The sequence below is a fragment of the Vanacampus margaritifer genome, chromosome 16 (assembly GCF_051991255.1).
Source record: "Vanacampus margaritifer isolate UIUO_Vmar chromosome 16, RoL_Vmar_1.0, whole genome shotgun sequence".
Classification (NCBI taxonomy): Eukaryota; Metazoa; Chordata; class Actinopteri; order Syngnathiformes; family Syngnathidae; genus Vanacampus; species Vanacampus margaritifer.
This window is the reverse complement of record NC_135447.1, coordinates 16063031-16090015: the sequence shown is the minus strand read 5'-3', so window position 1 is coordinate 16090015 and position 26985 is coordinate 16063031. Positions and strand designations below refer to the sequence as shown.

Sequence of the window (26985 nt, the reverse complement as noted above, 5' to 3'; positions counted from 1 at the left end):
CACTCTTCCACTTGGGTCCCTCCCATTCACACACAGATACTCCGTCTTGCTACGGCTAACCTTCATTCATATATATATATATATATATACAGGGTGTCCATAAAGTCTCTTTACCATTTAAAAAAATTATTAAAAATGCAATTGATTAGATATTTTATTTAGATTTGTTCTATTGTATTCAGCGTTTATTAAAGTTTTTTTTTTTACCTCTTTTAATACACTTCTACATGGGCACCATTAGTTGGACGAAGCACATTAAGACGGTACTCGATTTCTTGCCATGTTCGCTGTAGCATAGCCTCATCAATTGTGGCAATGGCATCAGTAATCCTTTGCTTAAGGTCAGTAATGATAAACACTGTGTGTTTTTTTAAACACTGAATACAATAGAACAAATCTGAATAAAATATCTAATCAATTGCATTTTAAATAGATTTTTTAAATGGTAAAGGGACTTTATGGACACCCTGTATATATATATATATATAGGAGTGTCAGGCAATAAAAAATATCATTTATTAGAGCTGTCAAACAATTACATTTTTTAATCAGATTAATCACATCTTAGAATTTTGATTAATCACGATTAATCGCTTAATTAAAAAGGCTTTTATCAACATTTTTTGCCCGCCAAATTTAAAGAGCACCTGTCATGTGTTTATTTTTTCTACATTTAATGTTATGGGGACGTCTTCAAAAATTTTGCATGTAGTGCATGTAGTTATGTTTATTGCTCAAACACAACCTGTGCTACCTTTAACGTAACCATCTGCTGTCAGCTAAAGGATCAATTAAAATGTGATTAATCTGCATTAATACATTAGCACTACTTAGTTAACGCTTCAACTTTGACAGCACTAATATATACAGGTAGTCCTCAACTTACGAACATGATGGGTTCCTAGAGGTTGTTTGTAAGTCGAATTTTTAAATGGAACCACATTAAATTTTGGTTTGGAAATTAAAAAATAAAAATAATAATAATACAAATATGGAAAAAATATATATACATACATACTTTCTATACAGTAAATAAATTAAATTTAAAAACATACAACAAATTACATCATTCATCCATCCATTATCTGAACTACTTTCCCTCACAGTATAATGCAATAAAATCACAATAAATATGCTTACTGAAAATAGATGGTTGAGGAGTTATTGAGTTGATGGGTGTAACGGTCTCAGGAAAATATGTTTTCCGACTGTCCATGAAGTACACACAAATTGTGATTGGTGCGCATAACGAGTCAAAATGGCGACCGTCTGAAGAGATAGTGTACGTTTTACTACTACGCCGATAAAGAAGACGACTGAAAGCTGCATTTCATGAATATCCTCCAGGAGAGCCTCTGAAATGTACTGACAGTGTAGCGCCAATATCGAGTGCATGAAGAGTGCGTGCGCTGGCCGTGGTTCCAGGCAGGCTATGCCCTTCATCGCTGGACAGACATGTAGTTGAAATGCGCAAATGGAGCGGTGCTGCTCAGTGGGGTTGTGACAGAGAGGGGCACTGCAGTACAATAGTGTACCATAATGTATGATGTGGCACGCAAAATACAGCTTTCATAGACAACAGTCAGCCTTTGTTCGTATCTGCGAATGTTCGTACCTCGGAAGTTCGTAACTAGAGGACTACCTGTATGTATATATATATATATATATATAAATATATATATATATATATATAAATATATATATATATATATATATATATATATATATATTGTACTTTTTGTAACTTTACAAGAAATATTATTCTTTAATTTTTTTTTTACATCGATGCATGTTTTGAGCAATTTAAATGTTTTTCGATGTATCGTCACAGATATATTAATATATATGCCATTATTTTGAATAGAGAATTTAATCTCTTAAGTGAAATAATTGAATATAGAACAATTATTATTAAGTAAGATGTGTCTGGCAATTGAAAACTAATGAGCAAATTCAGAGCGATATTGACAAAACCCAAGGGTTCAAGAGAGGGAAAGCCCCCGGCTCTGTTTACCACTACACAAAGCTAACGGCTCTTGACTATGTAAATGGTGATGATATGAGACATTGTCGAGGGCTGGGGCTCAGATGGGTGGACAAGGTTGAGGGTATTATAGCCAGAAAAACAGTCATGTGGCCCAACAAATGGTGAATGCGTGCTATCCAGACCAATTATGCCACTGTGCCAGGTGCATGGATGTCTGAGAGCCTATTGGGAGCCATGTCTCTGATGTTCTGGTTGTACACATCAAGTCATAATAAGCACTACATAGCCAGACAAATATGTATGGCTCTTTCATATGGTTGAAGAGAAGTAAAATGAAACCCTGCAAATTAATTTCCCGGGTGGGGTTAAAGCAAACATCATAGGACATGATACATGATACAAATAAATCAGAAAAGGGTTGCTTGATGCAGGCATAGCACAAAGATGCCAATAATGTTTTGGGTAGCAAAGCTGCATTCAACTCCAAATGAAAAGTAATCAAGCTAACCATACGGACCTTGGAACTAGGGGTGGTAATCTTTGACTGTCTAATGATTTGATTTGATTGCAATTTTTAGGTCTGCGATTTGATTCAGAATCGATTTTTGATTCAGAATAATTTTTGATTCAAAATGATTTGATTGACAATTATTTCTGCTTCAATTTATAGATGTGCAAAGAATCATCATGATCTTCTCCAGTTGGACTCGCTAAAGCTAATTAGTGCGCTACTCACGGCACTTTTATCACTCAAAAAAAACGGCTATTCATACAAAATGCTTTAGGAATGTATGTATGTATGTAGAAAAGCATCTTAACATTACCCACCGGCATGTGCTCTTTCTACGCTGCAAAAAAAAACATTTATTGGAATAAGTTGATTGTGACGTTTTCCTTCTACTCTCTAATGTTCCTACAACTTACGAGTGTATCAGAACACACAGAACCACACTGCCCCTAAGTGGTCAAATTGTGTACAACATGAACAGCGCTCACAATAAAGGCAAGACAGTATAAAATCTTTTTTTTTTTTTATCGATTTCGGGACATTTAAAATCGATTCTGAATCGTACCAAATGAGAATCGCAATTCTTATGAGAAACGATTTTTTGGGCACATCCCTATTGGGAACATTACATTAACATTTGGTGTATAGGAGGATATATGGTGAACACCTGGCCTCTGCTGGTCGCAAGCTCAGATAAAATAAATGCTTTAAATAAATAAAAATGAGAGGGTTTTGACAGGAAGGTCACCGACAAAATAAAATGTGCCAAAAAAATCATGCGAGCGAACTTGCTGTGGCAACCCCTGCTGGGGCAAGCTGAAAATCGAATAACAGGGTGGAGGGTTATGCTTTCCAAAGTAGTAGGCAAAGATAATTCCCTTTAGAGTTTATTGGGGGGGAAAAGAAATGCTAACCCTTACTTTTCCACAATACAAACAACATTGCTGAAATTTAAATAAGGACTAGTTTTGAAACAATCCATCCATTATCTGAACCTTCCTTGAATCCGATATTCATAGTTAGAACCCACTAATACTTGTATAAGCGCCAGTGCAGCTCCTGGTGGTCATTTCTTTAATTGCACTAAGATTCCCTTTTATGTAGGGTAAATATTTGTAAAGAGTCATTTGTTAATTTTGCACTATTAGTAATTTACTGAAATTAAAAGCTATTTCAATCAAAAACATCCAAACAGGCCACATTACGTTTGAATATACAGTAGGACTCCTTATTTGATAGCAGCTTCCAGTCATGGCCTTCAAAGCCGCCTCTGCTGGCCCAAACACTATCTGAAGCACTTGACTTACATTTACAACAGTCTTTTGTCTTCATTGCAAAGAGTGTCTTGGTTGTCCAGCTTCCAGTCATTTGTGTCATTTGTGTTTTTTGTCCAATCAGATTTCAAACTCTTTGTGTTGCCATGTAAATAAAATCTTCCAAACGCCTTCTGAATCCCGAGTGATAGCGTTGAATATACACACAGTGTTGAAATGGCTGTTTCATTTACTAACCCCAATGTTGAGAGTGACAGTGACATTATTTTGTCCTCTGATTGGTTCAGCTAATCTGCTATTTTTGCCTTTCTGATTGGTTGAGATAAATATGCACACCAAAGATGCAGGGGATGCTGGCCATGAATGATTAAAAATTATTTTTCAAGGTGCACTTTTCAAGAAAAACTGGACTATGTAAGGACAGATCAACCAACACCATTGCTGACTAGTTTGTCTCAACTCGTAAAAGTTTTTTACGTGGAGCACTTTCAGAGCAACATGTATGAGCGGTATAGCTATCTTACACAGACAGGCGGGAGCAAAGAAAAAATGAGCATTATGTATTTTCTCTTAAGTTTGAATGTTTGTGTCATGTTATAAAAAAAATGTTTTTCTTTTTCTTTTTTGAGAACTCAGTATTATTCATTCAGCAGCCTGAAACCTGAAACCCTTCACCTTAACCGGATACTTCAGAGTCCCACCAGAGTCGTGAAGTTGTCAGGAGACCAGAGGAAGGATCAAAGGAAGGAAAGATTAAGTGAAATCCAACACCAACCAGGCATCACCCTCCACCTACAGAGTTACAAATCCAAAATCTTTCACCAACCCCAGATACATCTGAATTCCAAAAGGATTAGGGAAATATTAAGAGACCAGAGGAAAGACTAAAGGAATGAACTTAGGAAGGCTGGATGAAGCAGAGTGAGATCGACAAACGCCAGAGTTTCAAGTAGATGCTGGTGTGGTGGATCTGGCATGCATAAGAACCTCCACCAAAGAGAGGAGCCGTTATTAGAGAAATATTAATTGTGAGCTGCTATATTGTAGTGTAGACGTTTGGAAGTGATGTTTTGGAAGATTTGGAAGATAAAGGTTAATTATGTTTCTTGCTTCAGTAATGGTATTCATCCTATGAGCGGTACGGAAAATGGATGGATGGAACTATTAAGGTCCATGTGATGTCTGGGGGAGGGGCAGAGCGTAAAGTGAACCCCGTAACACAAACCAAAAGGTATACAACACAGTTTCATTTAAAATAAAGATTGGCCATCTGTCATACAGGGCAGATGCCCGGTGGGCCAGCGTGCTCCTCAGTTTTACTCAACAGACCGGCCCACAATTTAGAGGGAGCAACCCATTAATCAATTTGCAATATAGATAGCAAACTGAACCAAGCAACATCAGTGGCAAAGCTACATGATAGCCAGTTGTGGTCAGGTGTTAGGATAGGCCAGCATGTCGAAATCAAAAAGACAGGGACAATTTTTTTGTGTCACTCCATCCATAGACTGGTCTCATTGGCTCCCATCATGAAAATGACATCACAGTTGCTCACATTCAAAGTTGGTAAATCCAGGTCCAGACAGTAAAAACCCTGCCACAGTTTGGCTTTAGTCCCAGGTGCTAGCTAGCTAGCTCCCTAGCTAGCTCCTATGGTGCTCGTTTACCTAAAGCTAAAGCCAAACTGTGGCAGGGTTTTTACTTTCTGGACCTGGATTTGCCACCTCTGCTCAAATAACAACCAATTATGGCTCAGATTCAGCATCAACCAATGACCAAACAGGTGAGCCGTGATTGGACGTTATCTGAGCCCACTCAGCTTGTGAACGTCGCCCATTAACCAAACTCAGAAAACAGGTGAGTTGTGATTGGTTGTTTCCTAAGCCCTGAGCAACTGTGATGTCATTTTCAGTCAAAAGCAAAATGGCCGCCCCCTGAGATAGGTGCATTTTGCTGCTTTATTCAAATTCCACAAATGCAACATTAACCAGAAGGCCTTGTTTAGACTAGTGGGGCTGCATAGACAAAAATATTCTAAAGAACATTTTTGTGTTGAACCCCACTAAAGGCCAAGTTTAAAAAAAAAACTCACCGCCCGCCACTGGAAATTTCACAATTCTTAAGTCCATTGAACTTTTTGGAGAGTTTCCGCTTCAATTTTTGTGTGTGCAAGATGTCAGTATAAAATAGCTGCTATACAGGTTACAGCAGCCCAATTTTTATTATGTAAAGATATAAGGTACTGATTAACAGTTCAAAATCTCTATCATCTTCACGTACCTTTTTCACAACGCAAGCCTTCTTCTGCTGAAGTGTATGCATATTCACATAGGATCCATTACCAGATGTGCTGCGGCCCAGTGTTATTCTGTTACGTTCCACAAGGTCTTCTGTGTGCGTATGTCGTTTTTTCTTTCCGGGAGTCTGAGAATTTTCTGTTGTCAGTGAGATTTTAAATGATCCTCCAGGTATGTTTTGCAGTTCCTTCTGGTAGTAGGTTTGATATTCTTTTAAGCACTTAACATGCATGTGCTCTGTCGTCTCAAGAGATCTTTTAATATTTTTATCCACATTGTGACAGCTATTCTTTGGCTGGTCTTCCGATTGCCTGTTGGTAGTGGAATCACTGCAACTATGAGATGGGTGGGATTTTGGTGCGCTATGACACAAACCATTGCTGTGATAGCATTCGGTTGTTATTGAGCTGACATGATCATCTTGGGGGTGTAGGTGGTATGGCTGATTACAGTCACTGCTAGAACTATTAGGAGTCACTGAACTTGTGTCAGCGATATACTTGTATCCTCTTATAAATGGCTTCTGCGATTGAAAGTGGTGATGTTCCGGGACAGAGAACTTTAAACTCTCAGAGATGACATCTCCCGTTATTTTAGTGCTCCAGTTTGGGTGGCAGCACAATTCTGAGTAGGCATCACTGACATCCAGTTTGCTGTAATGTAAAAAGGAAACAGAAGAAGACACTCAGTACATATAGCCAAAGACTTGCATCTGCCTCTGCATCTGCATTTTAGCAGGATAATTTCTAAGATGTTATATTAGCTTACACTTTCCCCTTCCCATTTATGTTCCTTGACTGAAATTTACTGTGGGTCAAAGTTGCTTTCTTTTTTTTAAGTGATCCATTGTAAAAAAATTGAGTGAGTTCTCAATAGTGTTCCCTCATATCTCGTTGCGTTCCAAAAAACTAACCGCAATAAATGAAATCCGCAAAATAGCTTTTGACTTTTGTTTGTTTGTTTATTTGAGTTTTGTTTTTTGAGGGGGATTTATACCTCTATTATGTAATTATGAACCACTCCACACGGGCCCTATGCTTCTAAACATTTGTTACACTTAATACATTTTAATTAATTCACTCAGCCATTTTCACTGAAGTAACTCCCCGCTGTTTTACTGGATTTTGACTGATTTTGCTAGGCCCACAGAATTTTGTGTTCTATTGCTATAGAAAACATGGAACCTACCAAAAGAAAGATTTGAGTATCTTCTTTCATCAGGAAAAAAAAGCATATATCTATCTGTTTCTGTTTTGCAGCAATTAGCATTAGAATATAGCTAAATTTCATCGTTATTCACAAATCTATTTAAAACTGGGGGGAAACAGCTTGTTGCAACATGGTTGATCTCTTATACTCTGCTGCCACCTGCTGGCCGTTTTTATGATAACTACCATTGCTTCAACCGTTCTCTTCAGTTCAGAGGCTACATCAAAGCCTTCTGTATGGGCTAGCATAAAAAAAAACATTAAAAAAAAAACGTATAGTAAGTTCTAGTGAATACCGGTCGCCATTTCCTCATCCTGTCCGTGAAGCTTTTTCAAACTGCCCGCGTGTGGAGGACACAACTAGTCAGTTTGTTTGTCCCCACCTCCCCGACATGTAGCAACGGTCCCACTCGCGCGGGCATGCCCGCGCGCTCTCTCGCTCTGTCGCTCTCTCTCTGTCTCTTTTTCTCTCTCTTTCTCTCGCTCTCTCTCACTCTCTCTCTCATCGTAGAAATTCTAATCCCCATTTTTAATAAATGTACCTGTATTCTGATTACATGTTTTTACCTGTAACGGAATGCAGTTAAAAAAAAATAGTAATCTGATTACGTAACGGCGGTACATGTATTCCGTTATTCCCCAAGCCTGAATACGTCTTTGGGAACACTTAAAACATTTGAAATAGAACGTATTTATAAATTTTTGAAGGCAAATGAGTTAATAGCCGTCCTCATCGCTGCCATGGTGCCGTGAATGGTCTGACTAATCACGCTGACTGAGGATTTGGGGGACACAAGCTGTCTTGCAACATGGCCCTGGCTGATCTCTTATACAGTACTCTGCTTCCACCTGCTGGCCATTGTTTGTAATAACTACAACTGTTTTAAGATCTCTCTTCAGTTCAGAGGCTGCATCAAAGCCTTCTCTATGCTCTTGCATAAAAAAAACATAAATACGTTTTTGGGAGTGAAAGATAAGTAATAAAAAACATATTTACACGTTTTTGTGTTTGAATGAGAAAACTTGGCCTGCATTTCTAGTAGAGAATACCCATCCATCTATTTTCTTCAGCTTATCTGGGGCAACAGACTAAGCCTTGTCCCTGGCACGGCACAGGTTTGTCCTGGTCCAGTGCAGTCGTGTGTTCTTCCGCTTTACCCCTTGGCTCATGTGCGGCCGGTGTTCACGCGGCCTGGTCAATGCGCAACCATTTTGGCCTGGAATGGACCGGCCATACGGGATTTTTCCCAAATTTCAAGATGACCAACACTCCCCTGATTGTCCCACGCTGTTGTTATGAATGAAATACGATGACATCCAGTGTACAGTTGCCCGCGGAGCCTGTTCCCAATCAAATCCACCAAAATTGCATTCAATCACCTGCACCACAAGTTAGACATGGTTATACCGAGTCAAATCTAGTCTACTTTTTGCACCAAACTGTGAGATAAGCCAGGGGCGTGGCAGCCCAGCAACATGCAGCTCGCCTTCCAAGTTCACAAAAACACTAAACTACACTTGCCCTAGCACAAAAATGATATGCATATGTAAGCCAAGGTTATTTTAGTTAACGAAAACTCACGCTAAAACTAAAATTCAAATTCTACATTTCCTTAACGAAATAAAATAAAAAAGAAAATGCTTTTTAAAAAACTAAAACTAACTGAAACTACATTTTATGTTTACAAAACTAACTAAAACTAATTACAATTAATCGCGAAAATGTCCTTTGTTTTTGTCTTTGGTAATTAATTTAATACATTTTAAATGTGATTTTAAGTACCAGTACAGTATATTTATTTCAATATTAACTGAAATAAAGACGTTTGCAAGTGTGTCACACTGAAGTGATGTTTTCATTTTACCATGGTGTTTATTAAAAAAATTGTGCACAAGTAATACACTTTTTTTATTTTACGAAAACTAATACTGACACTAACTCAAACTAAACTGAATCTAAGCAATTTTAACAGAACCACCCTGCAAAAAAAAAAAACTAATTAAAACTAACTAAATTTAAGTAACAAAACTCAAAACAAAATAAAAATGAAAATTCCAAAACTAGAATAACCTGCCTGTCTACGAAAATAGAGCTGTATGAGTCTTTGTCTTAGATTTCATTAACCAGAAGGTCAAAGCCTAAAAAAAATACATTACGTTTAAGATCAATCGTGAATCATTATGGGACCATCCGACTAATTTGGTTGATTGTGAAAGTGACTGAACTGATGGGCTGAGCATCCCCTTTAGTTCGAATGATGAAAATAGCCTAACAAACATCATGATGAGTATGTGTGGGGGAAGAAGAGGGGGTGTCATAGGTGTAGGACTGTTGTCAATGAGACCGAAAGGGTAAGAGATGTCTCTCTAACGAGTCAAACTAGTCAGCGAATACATTAAAACATGCAATTGGGTGTGATGGAAAAATACAGCATTTGCCCATGAGTATAGAAGTTCGGATACAAAAGCAAGTGGAAAAACAGTGACAATGAAAGAAAATAGTTGCATGGACTCAAACACTATTTTCCAATATTGAGTAAATAGGTGAAAAATATAGTGCAGGGAGATGAATGGAGCTGCTTAGATAGGATTTGTTCACTTGAATGAGGAATGGGCACTGGGTTTGTAAAGTATGCAGTGGCATTGTGTGAAAAGGCTTATCTGCTTTGAGGAGTCGGTAAAAAGGGACTGAGAACATGATGATGGGAATACGACTGTGTCCTCTACCTTGGCTCTATTAGATTGAACCCTTTGTGTAAATGTACCAAGGTCATTTTCCTCTGAAACAATATACTTTGCTTGCAGATGAACATTATCCACAGGTTAATGACCGCAGAAGAATAAATTCCCTTTTTTAAATTTTATTTACTATCCTTTGATGTCTGAAGCAGACAAAAGTTTGAGTCAAGAAGACTTGTAATACAAGTGTCCTGTTGTGCTTTACATATAAAAGATGACTAGCACATTTTAGTCAAAAGAGAGCTCTCCCTTACAGTTGCAGTAATCTTTGTTATTGGTCCACAAGTGACCACACAAACAGAACAAAACTATAATTTACCTGGAATGAAAGCTTTTATTCTCCTTGTTACTGAGTTAGGGCATGCGCCACTCTAACACCATTTTACAGTTGAGTGATGAATGTGATTTATCTACCCGTGATGTTTAAATATTCAAAGTTTCATTGATGCTCTCCTGTTCTGTTTAATTAGCACTATTATCTGTGTCAGAGTCATTTGAAAGAGCGCTATTTAAGATTAATGTTATTTGAAGTGAATATAATTTGTTAATTTCATGTTTTACCTCGCAAACTATTGTTATTATGAACTCATTAAACGATAATACCCTTTCACGTTCATAATTTAACCACAATGTTCTCAGCACTGCTACAAACATCATTACTGCCATCTACTGGCAACTTCCTTCAACTACATGGTATAAAAATGGTCTTGTGCAGCCTGGTCTGATGATACACACGTTTAACCAGTGATGCCAGTAATGTGCAAATAACTACTTCTTCTTTTTTGGGGGGTAGTAATCAAACGTGTTAATATTTCCACAACAGTAATCAGAATAAAGTTTTTTATCCAAGTCACGGTGTGTTACTATTTATGTCTTTTTTTTCCTAGTAAAAAGATATGCACATATTTTTGTTTTCCGTCTTGTGGGAGTTTGGGGAGACACTGGAGTTTGAAGATATTTTTGTTTTAGTTAAATATGACAGTTTTTAAAACAAATGTCATACATTTTTATATTGTGACGTCTTGCAAGAATGCCGCCAGCATGTCAACCTTTTATTTGTCTTTAACAAACGGCTACTGTTGGCCTTAGCCGACGTCAAAAACAAGAAAACAATTTACGAGCGGCGAGCAGTGATAGCAAAGAACACACGCAATCAACCCGAAGTTCCGAACGTACCGATCCTCTCTACAGCGAGACATGTGTTGCGTTTACTAACACTCGGACATAAGAGTGCAAAACAGAATGGGCAACACCGGAACACACAACACACTTAGTTCGTTACAATATAAAATTGATCATTGTGTAAAAATGTAATAATAATGTAATACTAATAATAAAAGTAATTTTATATGATGATACATAGATGCAAAAAGGTGTATCTGCGCTGCAAAAAAAAAAAAAAAACTTTTGTAGTGTTGTTGTATATAGGCCAAAAAGTGTTATAAGTGCACAGAGCTGTGACAAGAGACAGGCGAGGAAAATAAATCTACTTTAGGTAAATGCAAGTAAATGACGGAGAGCAGCAGATTCAACACATCAACTTAGCTACTTGTACAAAAAAAAAAGGTATGAATGTGTAAATAATAATTCTGGAAACATAAATGTACACGTAAATATACATTTTAAAAAATGAACTAAAACGCTTGATCCTCAGGGTGTGGACCTTCGCAAAGCGAGGCATCTTTGTCGCTGCCCGTACCCAACGTTTCAAAGTGCGAATGCTTAACATGATAAGGTTCATCTCTGGTAAAGCTATACTTACTATCTCCTTATTTGAAAACTAGGCCAAAAAGTATTGGCACAAACATTTGAGTAGTACACTACGTATATTGCACATACGTTTCTGAGTTTATAAAGTGGCAAATTTGCACGTTTATTTTCTCTGAATATTGCCTCCACCCTCTAAAAACATATATTATACGTGTCCCTAATATGCCGTCATAGTAAAGCTTGCTGTCAGTTTTGTTATTTATTTGCAATTAACCCCCTCATATATTTTTTATTTAAATTTTTGTTTGCCTGGTTGGTTTAGGTCAGGAGATGTTGCTAATGTTTGTCAACTGTGGGCTTGTGAAGCCCTTTGAGACTCTTTTGTGATTAAGGGTTATACAACTAAACTTGACTTTTCTTCATTTATCAATTATTTCATAAAATATATTTTTGCTTAGCCGTCAACCTGGGTTTTTTTGGGGGGGTCTACATTGTCGAGTCGTACGCTACGTGTATTTCTCGTAAGTTTCTGAGTTTTTTTCTTGCAAATCTGCCACTTTATAAAATCGCAAATTAATGAGTTTTTTTGGTGCAAATTAGCACCTTTATAAAGTGGCAAATTTGCGATTTTTTTTCTTTCAAAATATTGCCCCCACCTTCTAAAATATATATTATTTTACGTAGCCCTAATACGCCGTCATACCTATGGCTCGGCTCGCCTGCTTTTTCATTTAACTCATGAACTCACAGAAATGTGTTTGTTTTTTCATTTTACCATTGTGTTTGTTAAATATTGTGGACAAGTAATACACATTTAAACAAAAGAAAATAAAGAAAACTAATACTGAAACTAACTTAAACTAAAACTAAGCATTTTTTAAATAACTAAATCTAATAAAAACTAACAGAACAAACCTGAAAACTAATTAAAACTAGCTGAATTTATAAACAAAACAAAAAAATACAACTAAAATGAAAGTTCCAAAACTATAATAATAACCCTGGTTCTAATGTAAAACAAAATACCTTTTCTGAGTATCTCTTCCAGGTTCCGTCGTTCTCTGTGAATGTGCTGCTACTTCAATGCTATCACAAACCATGTCATCTTCATGTAGATTACTGTTTGCGTCTGCAACGTCCAGATTTCCTTCCTTAAAACTGTCATCCATCTTTCCTTGAGGCAGTGTGTCATCACCAATGTGCATTCTTAGCGGCTGTTTGCAGACGCTCGCCTGGGCCGAACGCTTTGTGTCTGTCTCCAGAGAATCCCACTGTTCGGTCAGAGCAGCTGTTCTCTGATTAGGAGACGTACCTCTGACTGCGTTGTCCATAATTGCAGGTTGTAAGGCAACGTCAGTTGTCAAACCCTACAGAGAAAAATATTCATATTACAAAATGAACAATATAATAATAAAATGCCATTCCTGTAGAAATTACGTGAGGGCTGTGAGGCTGAATGAACACTGTGGAATGACTTGGAATGATATTAAATGGCATGCAATGCTGCACAATAACCTGGAAAGAGCTGAACAGTTGAAAGTTGCAATGGTTTGAATTGGTGAATAAATGAAATTTCAGCAGAAAAACAAAACAAAAAAGGGCTAGGGTGTGAAGAATCAAGTAGGGAATGGACCGAATAATCATTCTAAAAGTGAAATCCAACCATCCATCCATTTCCGTGACCGCTTATTCCTCACAAGGGTTTCGCGGGTGCTGGGGCCTATCCAAGCTGCCTTCGGGCAGTAGGCGGGGTACGCCCTGAACTGGTTGCCAGCAATCTAGGGCACACAGAGACGAACAACCATTCACACTCACAATCACACCTAGGGACAATTTAGAGTGTTCAATTAAGTACCCGGAGAAAACCCACACAGGCACGGGGAGAACATGCAAACTCCGAAAGTGAAATGACACAGTAAAATGTTTTGAATGTCACTTTGAAATGATTTAAATGTGAAATGTTGAATTTTCTATTAGGAATGAATGGGGAAAATAAGGGTACAAAATCGGGAATTGTGGGTAAGGCGTGAATATTTGGAATAAAGAAAATGGAACCTAGAATGGCGTGAATATTTGGAATATGTTAAAATTGGAATGACAAGAATTGGATTAATTATGTGGAAGTAGATGCCAAAAAATGGGCGGAATAATATTAATAAGTTTAAAGTATAGGAATAACATATGTGTGAAGGCTGTGGCCTTCACACAAGAAGAAGAATGTGTTTTGTTTAAAGATGCCTTCCACAGCACACAACAACACCGTACAATCAAACAGTAAAACCAAGGTAAGAGAATCCAAGTCCAAAGCATTCCTCAAAAATAAATGCTGGATGTGTACAAATGAAATCAGTCTCAATCAACACCTCTGGGCTTCTGTTGATGTGTGGTGGTAAATTTGTCCCCAATCTCCACCTGTATTTTGGCCTTTTGTTTTTGTTTTGACCTAACCGGGACGCTTCTGGGCGTAGACTCAAGAGTTTCCCACCAGCCAATCACAGACAGGAGGGCATGCCACTGTGGGCCGGTGTACTGCCGCTGATTTGCTGAGGCAAGCTGAAAGTAATACAGGGAGTCCTCAAGTTACGGCGGAGTTCCGTTCCTACACTGGCGATGTAACCCGAATTTGGACTTTAGTCGGATTTCCCTGTTAAAGTCGATATTTACATCAAAATACTTTGTACAGTAATTTTAAAAAAACATTTGCACGACCCGGAAGACGCTGGAACCAATAGTTCGTGTTTCCACACGGACATTCATTGCTGACGAACAGCAGAGCGTCGCAAATTCAAACTTAAACACGGAAATATGACGCGCCTGATGGCGAGCCGACCGGCTGATGGACGTCCGTTGCTCGAGGTAACAACAACACAACTTTAAACTTAACTTTAAAATGGCGTGATTACTGTGGGAAATGAACGAAAAAGAAGGTGCTATGGACGAGGCACAGGCGCCCTAAAGTCGAAACGACGTGGGTCGCGTGCGACGTAGCTTGAGGTCTCCATGTACTGTTAAAAAGGCCAGATTGAACTGTGTTTGTGAGGTTGCAACGCCCTGTGTTGGTCAGTTTATTGGCACTGTTTCAATTATAGTTAGGCATGTTCTTGCATGGCCACCTATGCTTGTTGTTAAGACCCACGCTAATCGACAGACAGACGTAGTTGGTCAATACATGTTCAAGCTTTGCTACAAATTCTCATTTCTAAATGTGTGCGTGCATTAGCGGGTAGGTGCCTCAATGTAACGTATTAGTAATTCATCTATATTAATTTAAGTTAATGGTACTTGTCCTATTTTTGGACTTTATGTATCGCTAAGTAGCCCAGCTGAGTAGCATTGTATAGCCATACAATAGCTCCTCATTAATTGGTGTTGTATTGTATTGTATTGTATTGTATTTGCTTTACAGAAACCACACACACATACACCCCCAGCCCCACCCCATAATTTAACAACAGAAAGAGATAAGCTGGTCTGATCATTGCCTCACCTGGACAAGCTATGTTCTAACCGGACATACTGCAGCGGTGATCAACCTCATAATTCATTTCTATCAGCAAATATTTCACCGCCAGTTGAAATGAACTGAAGTCCTTTATTTATATTCAAATCTGTTTGAACTATCTTATATAATTGTCAAAAATAATGGTAGGAATAAATAAATAAAGGTAAAGTAAGTGTTTTAGGAAACACAGCCTAACTCGATGCAACAGCCCTTTCGAGAACTTCCGAGCCCTGAAGGAGAGGCTTGGACTGTAGAGCGACGCAGAGTTGGCCTGCTTATTGTTGGACAGGTAAGTGCCACATAGAATGTTAACCTGTTAATTTAGCAACATGCTCCTCAAGCTACCGGTGGTTCCTGCCAGAGGACACTGCATGCTGACGAGCCACACGCTTCTGACAAAATATCCTATGGACAGATGGGAAAGAGGTGGAGTTTTTTGCTAAGGTACATCACCTCTATGTTCACAGATACAAAAATGATGCATGCTAACATAAAAACGCTGGGCCAACTGTGAAACGTGGGAGAGGCGTTATTTTGTTCTGGGGCTGCTTTGCTACATTTGGCACAGGGTGTCTTGAATCTATGCAGATGAGAATGATATCTCAAGAAACCTCTCTCAATAGAGAGAGTGCAATCTTACAAATACTTTGGTATTTGGTTGGCCGATAAGCAGCGGTGGCAAATCCAGGTCCAGCAAGTAAAAACCCTGTCACAGTTTGGCTTTAGCGCCAGGTGCTAGCTAGGGAGCTCCTCAGGTGCTCGTTTACCTGCTAGAGAGCTAGCTAGCTAGCAGAAGGGGCTAAACCCAAACTGTAGGGTTTTTACTTTCTGGACCTGGATTTGCCACCTCTGACGATAAGCTGCCATTTGGGTATCATATTAAACAGATACTTGACTAATTTAGCTATTTTCAGCAGTAAGAAGATGATATTTTGTCTAGAATTAATTTGATAACTTCATTATTTTCCGTGTACAATTAATACCTTTAAAAATATATATTTTGCCAATTGCCAACTGAAAATGGCATCATGTGTGCAACCATTCATGACTGAGTTTGCTAACGTCACGTCACCAAACCCAGACAAATTGTGAGCCCCTCTAACTAACTTAGACCAAAGTTAATTGTTTTGTTTTTTGTTACTTTTTGTTTAGAATTTTTTTTTTAAAGTGATTTTCTTGTTCAGCATGGAAAAGGTTAGCACAGTGCATTTTCTTAACAGTGTTGGACTATGGTGACCCATTTTATATGCATGCTTCTTCAACTTCATTAAAAAATAATAATAAATACATAAATAAATACATAATAATAATAATAAAATAATAATAATAATAATAATAATAATAATAATAATAATAATAATAATAATAATAATAAAAGTGGCCATCTATGAGCCCTGATCTAAATCACATTAAGTATCTGTGGAAAGAGCTAAACATGCCGTCTGCAGAAAGTGCTTTTCAGAACTGAGACAACTGGAGCATTTTGCTCATGAAAAGTGAGCCAAAATATTTGTTAAGAGGTGCAAAGGTCACTGTGAAAGCTACAAAAGTCATTTAATTGCAGTGATTGCCACAAAAAGTTGTGCCACAAACATTTTTGGGGTCCATGCCTGTTTCATGAGTTTGATTTTGAAAATAATTCTGGTGAACCACACTTCGAAATCAATGTCTGATTTTCAGTGTTTAATTTTCCTTATACTTTTATTTATTCTTACTTTTGTCATATTCAAGTTATTTCTGTGACAACAGTGACTTTTATTTTCATTAAAGGTGCATTGCAGAGTTGAAAATGTTAATGTCAAAGATGTTTCAATATCATGCTTGCTCCACCAATGCCCAGATGAGTACAAAGAGCCCTGACATTTTAACTGCACCTGTACCTATCAGCTTGTATCTTCCCTTCAGTGTGGAGTGTTAGATTTGCAAACATAGTTTATTCGAACACATATACTCACACGGGCACCATGCACGGGCTTGACACCGACGCTGCAGTTATGCTTTAGACCAGAGGTGCCAGTTGTGACAAACTCCGCATTCAGCAATTCATCTTTAACACCGGGGCACCAACAATTTTGTACATCTTGAAACATGGGTGCTGCTGGAGTACTTAATTTACCGTCACTGTGTCTCTTCTTTTCTTGACATACACTTATACATATATATTTTTGTCTTCAATGGTGGTACTTTTTCTTTTATTTTTTTATGTTATATTGTTTTTATTTATATGCTACTGTATGTACTGTACATGTATTTCAAATAATGTTACCTGTTGTGCTGTAGCATCATTGTAAAAGGTAAACAATATTAACGAAATAGGGAAGACTATTTTTGATGGATGCAGTGGAGGTTTTGGTTTGTAATCGTGCTGTGGTTTAATCAAAAGTTGACAGCTCCGGACTTCCTTGTTGAGTAGTAAATTGCATTGTGTATGAAGTTGTTGTATCGCTTGTATTAAGTCAACAACACAAAAAGATTGTGGCGGCTCCAGCTTGTCTAGCTGTAACGAACTTCTGGGACATATAGCCAGGCCAATTAATCATGTTGCAATCACATTAAGTCATGTGGTCCGTTTTTACATTTACTTTTTTTTTTCTTTTTCTTTTATCTCAGCCAAAAATTATATATATATATATAAAACGAACAATGTCACTTATATATATAAATGACATGGTACGTTTTTTTGTGTGTGTTTTAGATTTAAAAACAAAAAAACAAATAATTAGTCACTCACCTCTTCGTTTTTAACTTTTGATTGTCAAATGGAAATTTAAAACACTAATTAAAGACCTACAAACATCCTAGAAAACTGCTTTTTATGTAAACTTGGCTTGTAACCATCACCTAGAAAGTGTGCCTAAGCAGACATGCAAACATATTAAAACAATGTGGACATAATTTTATTTCTTCTAGAAAAACTGGACAGCTAAACCAAGTATTTTCATGTACCACATCTGAAACTGAAACTTACCTTGTCCCTCCTCTGCCAGCAAGCTGCTCAATGTCGCCAGTGAGATAGTTTAGAGCGGACACAAAATTCACAAAATCGCTTATATTTAAATAAGTAAATTTGTCAAGCCGAAACTACTCTGGGCGTAACGCTTCGTATTAGCTACAGTGAGTGCTGTGCTGGATCGTTGACCTTAATGACGTAAGTAAAATATACGGAAACAACAAAATTGGCAACGCCGTAACCATAGAGACACAGACGCGTACAGTGTGCTTTCAATGTTCATCCCGTAGATATCGTATATATTTGTTAGAGGGAGCCTTGCCTGGTTGAAGACGTGCAGGTTATGCCGCCATCTTGAACGGGGACTCACCGGCCATTTCGTCCATTCACTTCTTTCAAAATCCATTCATCCATCCATTACATGAAAATATTCATTTTAAATATTCGATTGACACTTTTATTATTATTATTTTTTAATCATGATGGCGAAGGCCTCAGGAACCGCTTTACAAACTCTTTTATATTCTCTCGTATAACTTTTTATGTTAAATTTTCTCTTAAATTCTGCCAAACTCAGAAATTCATCTAATATATCAGTAACAATGATTGGTGGTTTTCTCATGTCACGTTTGAATAAACGTTTTTGTTGGATGTAATTACCCAGTTGTTCCATAAGGTGGAGACATGCGGTGAACATTTGTGGGTAAATACTATCTTACATAAATGTAACACGTGTTCATGATACGCAGATAATTTCACTATCACTGGCAATTTGGATATTTCAAAATCACATTTTAAAAAAAAATCAAAACCCCCAACTTGTTCAAAAATACTGTTATGAATGTGAAACCACAAAGAATCCGGTTTGTCTAGAAAAGCTTTATTCCATTTCTAAAAGTTCATTTTCTTTATTTAACCGGGTAAAAAAAATAGATTAAAAATCTATTCCAGAGTGACCTGGCCACAAGGTCAACAAAGAACATCAAACTACTTTGATCATAGATTAAAAGTCTATTGTTGTTAAAGCTCCTTCATTATATTCTTAAATTGGGATTTATTTATTTTTAACATGGGGGGGGGGGGGGGGTCATCAATTGGATTAATATATTAGTGATTTTATTTTCCTGTGAATATAGCACCTCTGAGGTGAAGACAGTAACACCCACCACTGACGGTTGCGACAACCACCATTTTACATTGTTTTCAGTGATCACATCCACATCTCTGAAAATTCGATTGCGCCACATTTTAAAACTAAAATGAGAAACTCGTTGATAGTAAAGCGGTGCTATTTGATGGATTTTTGTGCCCCAATAATGTTATGTGAAATTACAAATTAAATCAACCATCCATCAGATTCACACTATTGGACAACTTTTCATACGAGTAAATCTTTCTTTTTAGTGAAGAAAGCGTGTTCATACCAAATATGTGGCGGGGAAAGACCACAGCGGGACTTTGCTTCCAGATGACGGTCACTGCACTTCGCTTCAAGTTCCAACTCTCTCCAAAGGTGTCTATCCAGGCACGGTATGCGTCCGATATGCACCCGTACAAATGACTCTAGTAACAAAATTGCACTGCACTGAAAACTACTTTGTCTGAATGTACTTTTTTCTCTATATTGAACACTATTTTTTGGGGTTGCACGTTTATAGTAGTGGTCCAATGCAACCATGATCTTTGCAAACACGTAACGGTTTCAACCGAGTCGATCACGTCTGTGTCTGCCACCCGAGGCTGCAAGTGGTCAAAATGACCCTCTTACCTGCACCTTAAGGACGTTAGGTCAAGCAAAAAAAGAAAACAAGTTTATTTGCATTTATTTACCATTACAATTGATTCAGTGTTACTTTTCTGGTGCTTTAAATTCACTTTAGTTTTGAACGCACACACGCGGCTCAGATTAGCACCATCTATTGGTAAAATGACTTATTACAGAGGCGACTGAAAAGTTCTCTCCACATTGCGACGCTTCTAATATACATTCTGAAATAGTCCGGCAAATAAATTTGTTAAATTTTGGCGTTGCATTGAAGTCGTCAACACATTTTTTTTAAATTTACAAGTAATTTGTGCCCCCACTGGTCTATGGCAATTGAATTAATATTTTGTTTGTGGAATTAGAATTAAGCAGCAAAATCCACCATAATTTTTATCCATCCCAGGGGGGCGGCTATTTTGCCACTTGCTGTCAACTGACATCATAGTGGCTCAGGTAATCAATCAAGGGTTACCTGTTTTCTGAAGCTGAGCCACAATTTGTCACTACCTGAGCAACTGTGATGTCATTTTCAGGTGACGGCAAGTGGCAAAATGGCCATGCTGAGAGATTAAAAACCAGGTGGATTTTGCTGCTTAACTCAATCCACAAACCCAGTATTAATCAGAATACTGTGTTTATACTAGTGGGGTGAACATGGTTCAGAAAATGTTTATGTTGACTTTAAGCCGGCATTGCGGACATTTGGGTCAAATCATGGGCTCAAATAGTGATGCCGCCAATTAGGTCAAATCATGGGGTCAAATAGCGATCAGCCTTGCTGTGTAGTGTTTGCATGTTCTCCAGTTTCCTCCCATGTTTCAAAAATACGCACCTTAAAGGGATACTTAACTTAATTGAGCCTTTTTAACAGTAAGATATTTTGTCTATGCGAGTTTATTTTTCATGATTACCATTAAAAACTCAATTTTGCCACTTGCTGTCAACTGAAGATGACATTACCTGTGCTGAGAAAACTAGGGACGACAAATCATGGCCCAGTTGGTGAATAGCCGTTACTAGGGGTTAGAAAAAAAATTATTGGGCAATATATCACGATATTAGAGAGCGCAATTCTCGAATCGACATGCAGCCGAAACAATTTTTAAACGTCAATGTTTTTAACGGGAATATTCAACAAAACGTCTTACTTAGGGTTAGGATTCACACATTAAGCATGGAAGAATGTTATACTAATTAAACATTAAGCCTTAATATTTTATTTCAGGGCTGTTCAAACATGAAACAGACCGCAACCTGTTTGTTAAATGCAGTGGCTGTTATAAGCCTGAATTTTCAGAGAAATACATTTTCATACAAATCTTAGTGTACATGTACAACTTTACTGATTAGTATTTTCTAAATTAGTTAAGAAAAAAATCAATGTATAGATTCATATCGGGATTAATCTGTATCGAATCGCCAGGTACTAGGCAATTCACTAGTAGTTACCCATTTCCTCAGCACAGGTGATGTCATCTTCAGTCGACAGCAAATGGAAAAGTGCGTGTATTTTTATAAAGGTATTAATTGTACATTAATGCCCTAAACTGCAAGCATTAAGAGTGTGAATGGTTGGTCATCACACCCACAAAGTACGTTTTCGGCTCACAACACGCACTCTTGACTATTCACTTCCAACTCAAATCGGTTGAATGGAAAAACTGCAGGTTTTTTTTGAAAAAAAAAAAAAAAAAAAAGACTGATTTTGATGCCTAAAAAGGTTACAAGTTTTATTGTCAAGGCATTTCAAACATTCTCACTGTTTTTCAACAATTAGCGCGATGTGCCCAACTATTCGGTTTCAAACAATGAAACAAAACTTGAACCCGTTTTTTTAATTTATTTTTTACAATATAATCACACTCTTCAGCAGGATCAAAGTGCTACAAGAGGGCTACCTTCTTAGATGCAGAATATTTATTTAGCATGTGATGGAATGCTTAATCAACTTCCTCGATGGTTGGGCCAGAGGATCCACCACCAGGAGCAGCACCGCCAGCACCAGGGAATCCACCAGGCATGCCTTCAGGCATGCCACCTGGCATGCCTCCAGCACCGTGGTACAGCTTTGTGATGATCGGGTTGCACACCTTCTCCAGTTCTTTCTGCTGGTGTTCATACTCATCCCTCTCAGCGGTCTAAACAAAAAAAATAAATACAAAAATTAACTTCCCATCAACTCATTCACTCAGCCATTTCCCTGAAGGAACCCTTCACTCCAGGCTGTTTTACTGAATTTTGACCGATTTGGAAAGTCCCACAGAATATTGTGTTCTATTGCTATAAAAACATGGAACCTACCCTAACAAAAGAAAGATTAGTTTTTTCTTTCATCAAAAAAAAGAAAGTATATTTTTACTAGTTTAGCAGCATAATATAGTTAAATTTCATCATCATCATCATCATTCACATTCCTGGTGAAAATAATGGCAAACAGAGCTTGTTGTAACACGTCCCTGGTATGTCTTATACTCTGCTGCCAACTTTTTGTAATAACCATAATTGCTTTAAGCAACCTCTTCAGGTGAGAGGCTGCATCAAAGCCTTCTGTATGCTCTAGCATAAAAAAACAATTTATAAATACGTTTTTGGAGCTATGGCAATATTTAAAATATAACATTTTTGGGCGCAAATGAGTTAAGGAAATTTTATCACATACCTGGTTCTTGTCAAGCCAGCTGATGACCTCATTGCATTTGTCCAGTATGTTTTTCTTGTCATCGTCACTGATTTTGCCAGAAAGTTTCTCATCCTCCACTGTTGATTTCATGTTGAAAGCGTACGATTCCAGACCATTCTTAGATGACACCTTGTCACGTTGGACATCATCCTCTTCTTTGTACTTCTCAGCTTCACGAACCATGCGCTCAATATCATCTTTGCTGAGACGTCCTAAAATTAAAATACGAAAGCATTCAACCCTGTGCTTTTAAACAATTCAGATTGCTCATGTTTAAGTATCTTCAAATTAACACTGTACCCTTGTCATTTGTGATTGTGATTTTATTCTCTTTGCCAGTGCTCTTGTCAACTGCAGAGACGTTCATGATGCCGTTTGCATCAATATCAAATGTCACTTCAATCTGAGGAACTCCACGAGGTGCTGGAGGGATGCCGGTCAACTCAAACTTGCCCAACAGGTTATTGTCCTTTGTCATGGCACGCTCACCTTCATATACCTGATGGAGGGTGGAAGCAGCATTTAACATTCAAGCTTGCACACGTTACTGTTCATCTAATGACTGCGGTGCCGCTGCCCTTGTAATGTCCGCTCGCATGCATTTGTTTTTGAAATGGGAAGATGTAGACATGTAGGGTGATGTTCTATTTAAAAATTAGTTTGTGTATGTGTATGTAGTTTCTTACATAAATGGCAGAATTTTGCTGTCATGGTCAACATAAAAGTATTTAGTAAATTGATACTTGTATTGAACTTGTCTTTAAAGTAGAGCTGTCAAACAATAAGTTTTTAATCTTATTAATTATATCTTAGAATTGATTCATCGTAATTAAAAAGGCTTTTTAAATAAACATTTTTTTCCCTCCAAATTTGAAGAGCGCGCAGTTATGTTTATTACTCAAACCTGTGCTAATCAATGAGTTAATGCTTTAAAAGCTATTGAAGGCAGATAATTCAATTTACTACTGCCACCTGTTAACAAAAAATTAAACTGACCACACGCAATGTACACATCCGCAGAGGGTGGGAAAATCCCACCGAAATCCAGTCTGAAAACTATTTGCCAGATGCTTGCAGGCATACCATCGTGAACAGGTAAGGTGTTAATCTAATAATTATTAGAAGTTTCAGTCATAAATGGTCATACATTTTTGGCCAAATTGTTACAGAGAGCAGCTTTAATGTTAATACTTCATTTTCCTATAATGTATAGAATATTTGATATTTATTATATAGGTTAATTGCTTATGTATTGGGGGGAAATTTGATTTTAAAAATTCATATGAAATCCCAATCGCAATAATGAGGGGATAAATTAAAACATCAGTTAAGATTAGTTTCCAAAATTGATCAGCCCTAGTCTTTAGGAAGGAAGAATTAAGTTGCTCCTGCTACCTGTATTCAGAAACCGAACGGTCATTTGTGTCAAGCACATTTTAGATAGAACGGTTAAAGCAAAGGTGTCAAACTCCGGTCCCCGAGGGCCGCAGTTCTGCAGGTTTCCCTTCTTCCAACACAATGATCATATGTCAGCTGTGTTGGAGAACGGAAACATCCAAAACCTGCAAGACTGCGGCCCTCCAGGACCGGAGTTTGACACCTATGTGTTAAAGTTTACATTTTTCTGCTCACCATTAGACTTTAATACTAAATAATAAATCACCTATAGGACCTTTGTTTTTTTTAATACACGGGTTTGTCCTGCTCTGTGCTTGAAACAATTTTCACTCTTGAGGTATATAACAAACATTTGAAATGGAAATACAAAAAAACAAAATTATATACACTGACCTGAATGAGCACACCTGGCTGGTTATCAGAGTAAGTTGTGAAGGTCTGAGTCTGCTTTGTTGGAATGGTGGTGTTACGCTTGATCAGGACAGTCATGACACCTCCCGCTGTTTCGATACCCAGTGATAAAGGAGTTACATCCAGAAGTAAAAGGTCCTGGACATTCTCTGACTTGTCACCAGACAGGATGGCAGCCTGGACAGCTGTGGACATATACACACGCAGCAATTTAACAAGGCGGGGGTCAAAAAAAGAAAAAAGAAATAAATTATTTTCAAAATGCTGGCTTGGTTGGAATGGCGCCAATTCATCCAGAGTACAATGCAACAAGAAATTTGAAGGTCTGCTTAAGGGTTCCGGAGAAATGTTATGAGAAAGTTGAGGATTCTATCTTTTATTTTATGTATTTACATCTGGGTGGGTTAACTCAGGACAAGGCACCTTTTGTTTGAACAAACCCAATTTTCAAGTGAGCAGAAGTATTGGAACAGACATTAGTATTAGTTAATGGCATCAAGCATCTGACCCAGCGACTTCAGACTTCATTTAAAATGCTTTTCTAGGCCTTTACCACACTTTCAGTTCTTGTTTCTCCCTTCCTTCTCCAGGAGGTAAAATGCAACCTGTGCTCAGCTTGGATCATAAGCAGATCCTTTTCTTCATACTATGGCTTTTACATCCCTTCGGTAAAGGTTATCTCTGTCTATCATAACACTTTGTTCAAAAACTTTTGTAGCTCATGTATCACTCAACCCAATCTGGACTTCCAATTCTCTTAGCATATTGTAGTACGGCCAGTATATTTCTTATCTTCACAAGTCTTAATGTTGGTCAACAAATTATACCCTTGACCGACCATATGTGTAATCCAAGGCAAGCTCTACCTCGATGTTTAAAACGGTCTAAAAGGCAACAACACTCAGTCAAATGTGCCAATATTTGAACTCACTTGGTGTGGGTGGGTTCAAACAAAAATGGGCTGTCTATGTTTTATATATGTAACATCTAGATCTAAATAACATGACATAAAAGCTGAAATTCTCAACTTCTGTCTCATTTACCTTTTGACCTGAAACGGTGTCTTTAGTATAAAACAAGGAATTTGCCTTGCTGTTCAAATACCTTGAGGTGACCGTATACCTTTAGTTTCAGCTACTACTCTGGGAACACCTTCGATTGGTTGGTATGTTTCATTAATATCCACCAATCAGCTTGGACAGGCCAAATTTCCGAAGGTTTCTCCAAGTTGACATATCAAAATTACCTCTGTTTCCAACAGTTTCTAACGCCTGGGTGAAGACACTTACCAGCCCCATAGGCAACAGCTTCATCTGGGTTGATGCTCTTGTTAAGCTCTTTTCCATTAAAAAAGTCCTGCAGCAGCTTTTGGATCTTGGGGATACGAGTGGAGCCACCAACCAAGACAATGTCATGAATGAGCCCTTTGTCCATCTTTGCATCACGCAGCGATTTCTCCACTGGGTCCAAGGTGCCACGGAAGAGGTCAGCATTGAGCTCCTCGAAACGAGCTCTGGTGATGGAGGTGTAGAAATCAACTCCCTCATACAGAGAGTCAATTTCAATGCTTGCCTGAGTGCTGGAAGACAAGGTGCGCTTTGCTCTCTCGCACGCAGTGCGCAGACGACGGACAGCTCTCTTGTTGTCACTGATGTCTTTCTTGTACTTGCGCTTGAACTCTGCAATGAAGTGGTTGACCATGCGGTTGTCGAAATCTTCACCGCCAAGATGGGTATCGCCAGCAGTGGACTTTACTTCAAAGATTCCATCTTCGATGGTCAAAATTGACACGTCAAAGGTGCCACCACCAAGATCGAATATAAGCACATTCCTTTCTGCACCAACCTGAAATTGTAATATATATAATAGTAAGAATTCTCACTTAATCCCCAGAATTCTGACTTTAGTTAGAATTCTGACTTCCTAGCTTTACGTCACAAAGTCAGAATTCTCTTTTTAAGTGAGAATCCTGCCAACACTTTGTTTCCTCCTAACTGGCCCTAATCATAAGTCAAATAGTTAACAACGTACTTTTTTGTCCAAGCCATAGGCGATAGCAGCTGCAGTTGGTTCATTGATGATACGCAGAACATTGAGACCAGAGATTGTTCCTGCATCCTTAGTGGCCTGGCGCTGGGAATCATTGAAGTAGGCGGGTACCGTAATAACAGCATTGTTGACAGTCTGCAAACAAAACAAAAATGAGTTTGTTTACTACTGAAACTTTTCAAATGCACGCTAATCGTTAGAACCTTACTTTTCCAAGATAAGCTTCAGCAATCTCCTTCATCTTTGTTAGCACCATTGAGGAGATTTCCTCTGGGTAGAAGGACTTTGTCTCACCCTTGTAGTCAACCTGAACCTTTGGGCGGGTGTTGTCATCAACTACAATAAATGGCCAGTGTTTCATGTCGGATTGAACAACTGCATCATCAAACCTCCGGCCAATTAAACGTTTGGCATCTGTAGAAACATGAACGATAAATTGGTAAACACGCGTCATTAGATTATGAACTTTGTTACTCCCACAAAGGGGGCATTTACATCATTTCAGCA

The 26985-nt window shown here is 38.0% G+C and overlaps 2 protein-coding genes across 2 annotated transcripts in view; both read right to left on the bottom strand.

Moving 5' to 3' along the window:
- Positions 1–18351, bottom strand: part of jhy (junctional cadherin complex regulator) — a 31234-nt gene extending 12883 nt beyond the window's left edge. Inside the window, exons 1-3 of the mRNA XM_077546970.1 lie at positions 18194–18351; positions 12750–13090; positions 6050–6719 (exon numbers count right to left, since the gene is read on the bottom strand). Coding sequence (XP_077403096.1) covers positions 6050–6719; positions 12750–13054 — 975 coding nt within the window. The 5' untranslated portion in view covers positions 13055–13090; positions 18194–18351. The remainder of the gene's footprint in view (positions 1–6049; positions 6720–12749; positions 13091–18193) is intronic.
- A 3292-nt stretch (positions 18352–21643) lies between these two features.
- Positions 21644–26985, bottom strand: part of hspa8 (heat shock protein 8) — an 8057-nt gene continuing 2715 nt past the window's right edge. The window contains exons 3-9 of the mRNA XM_077547294.1: positions 26687–26892; positions 26461–26613; positions 25719–26274; positions 24412–24614; positions 22921–23119; positions 22600–22832; positions 21644–22078 (exon numbers count right to left, since the gene is read on the bottom strand). Coding sequence (XP_077403420.1) covers positions 21881–22078; positions 22600–22832; positions 22921–23119; positions 24412–24614; positions 25719–26274; positions 26461–26613; positions 26687–26892 — 1748 coding nt within the window. The 3' untranslated portion in view covers positions 21644–21880. The remainder of the gene's footprint in view (positions 22079–22599; positions 22833–22920; positions 23120–24411; positions 24615–25718; positions 26275–26460; positions 26614–26686; positions 26893–26985) is intronic.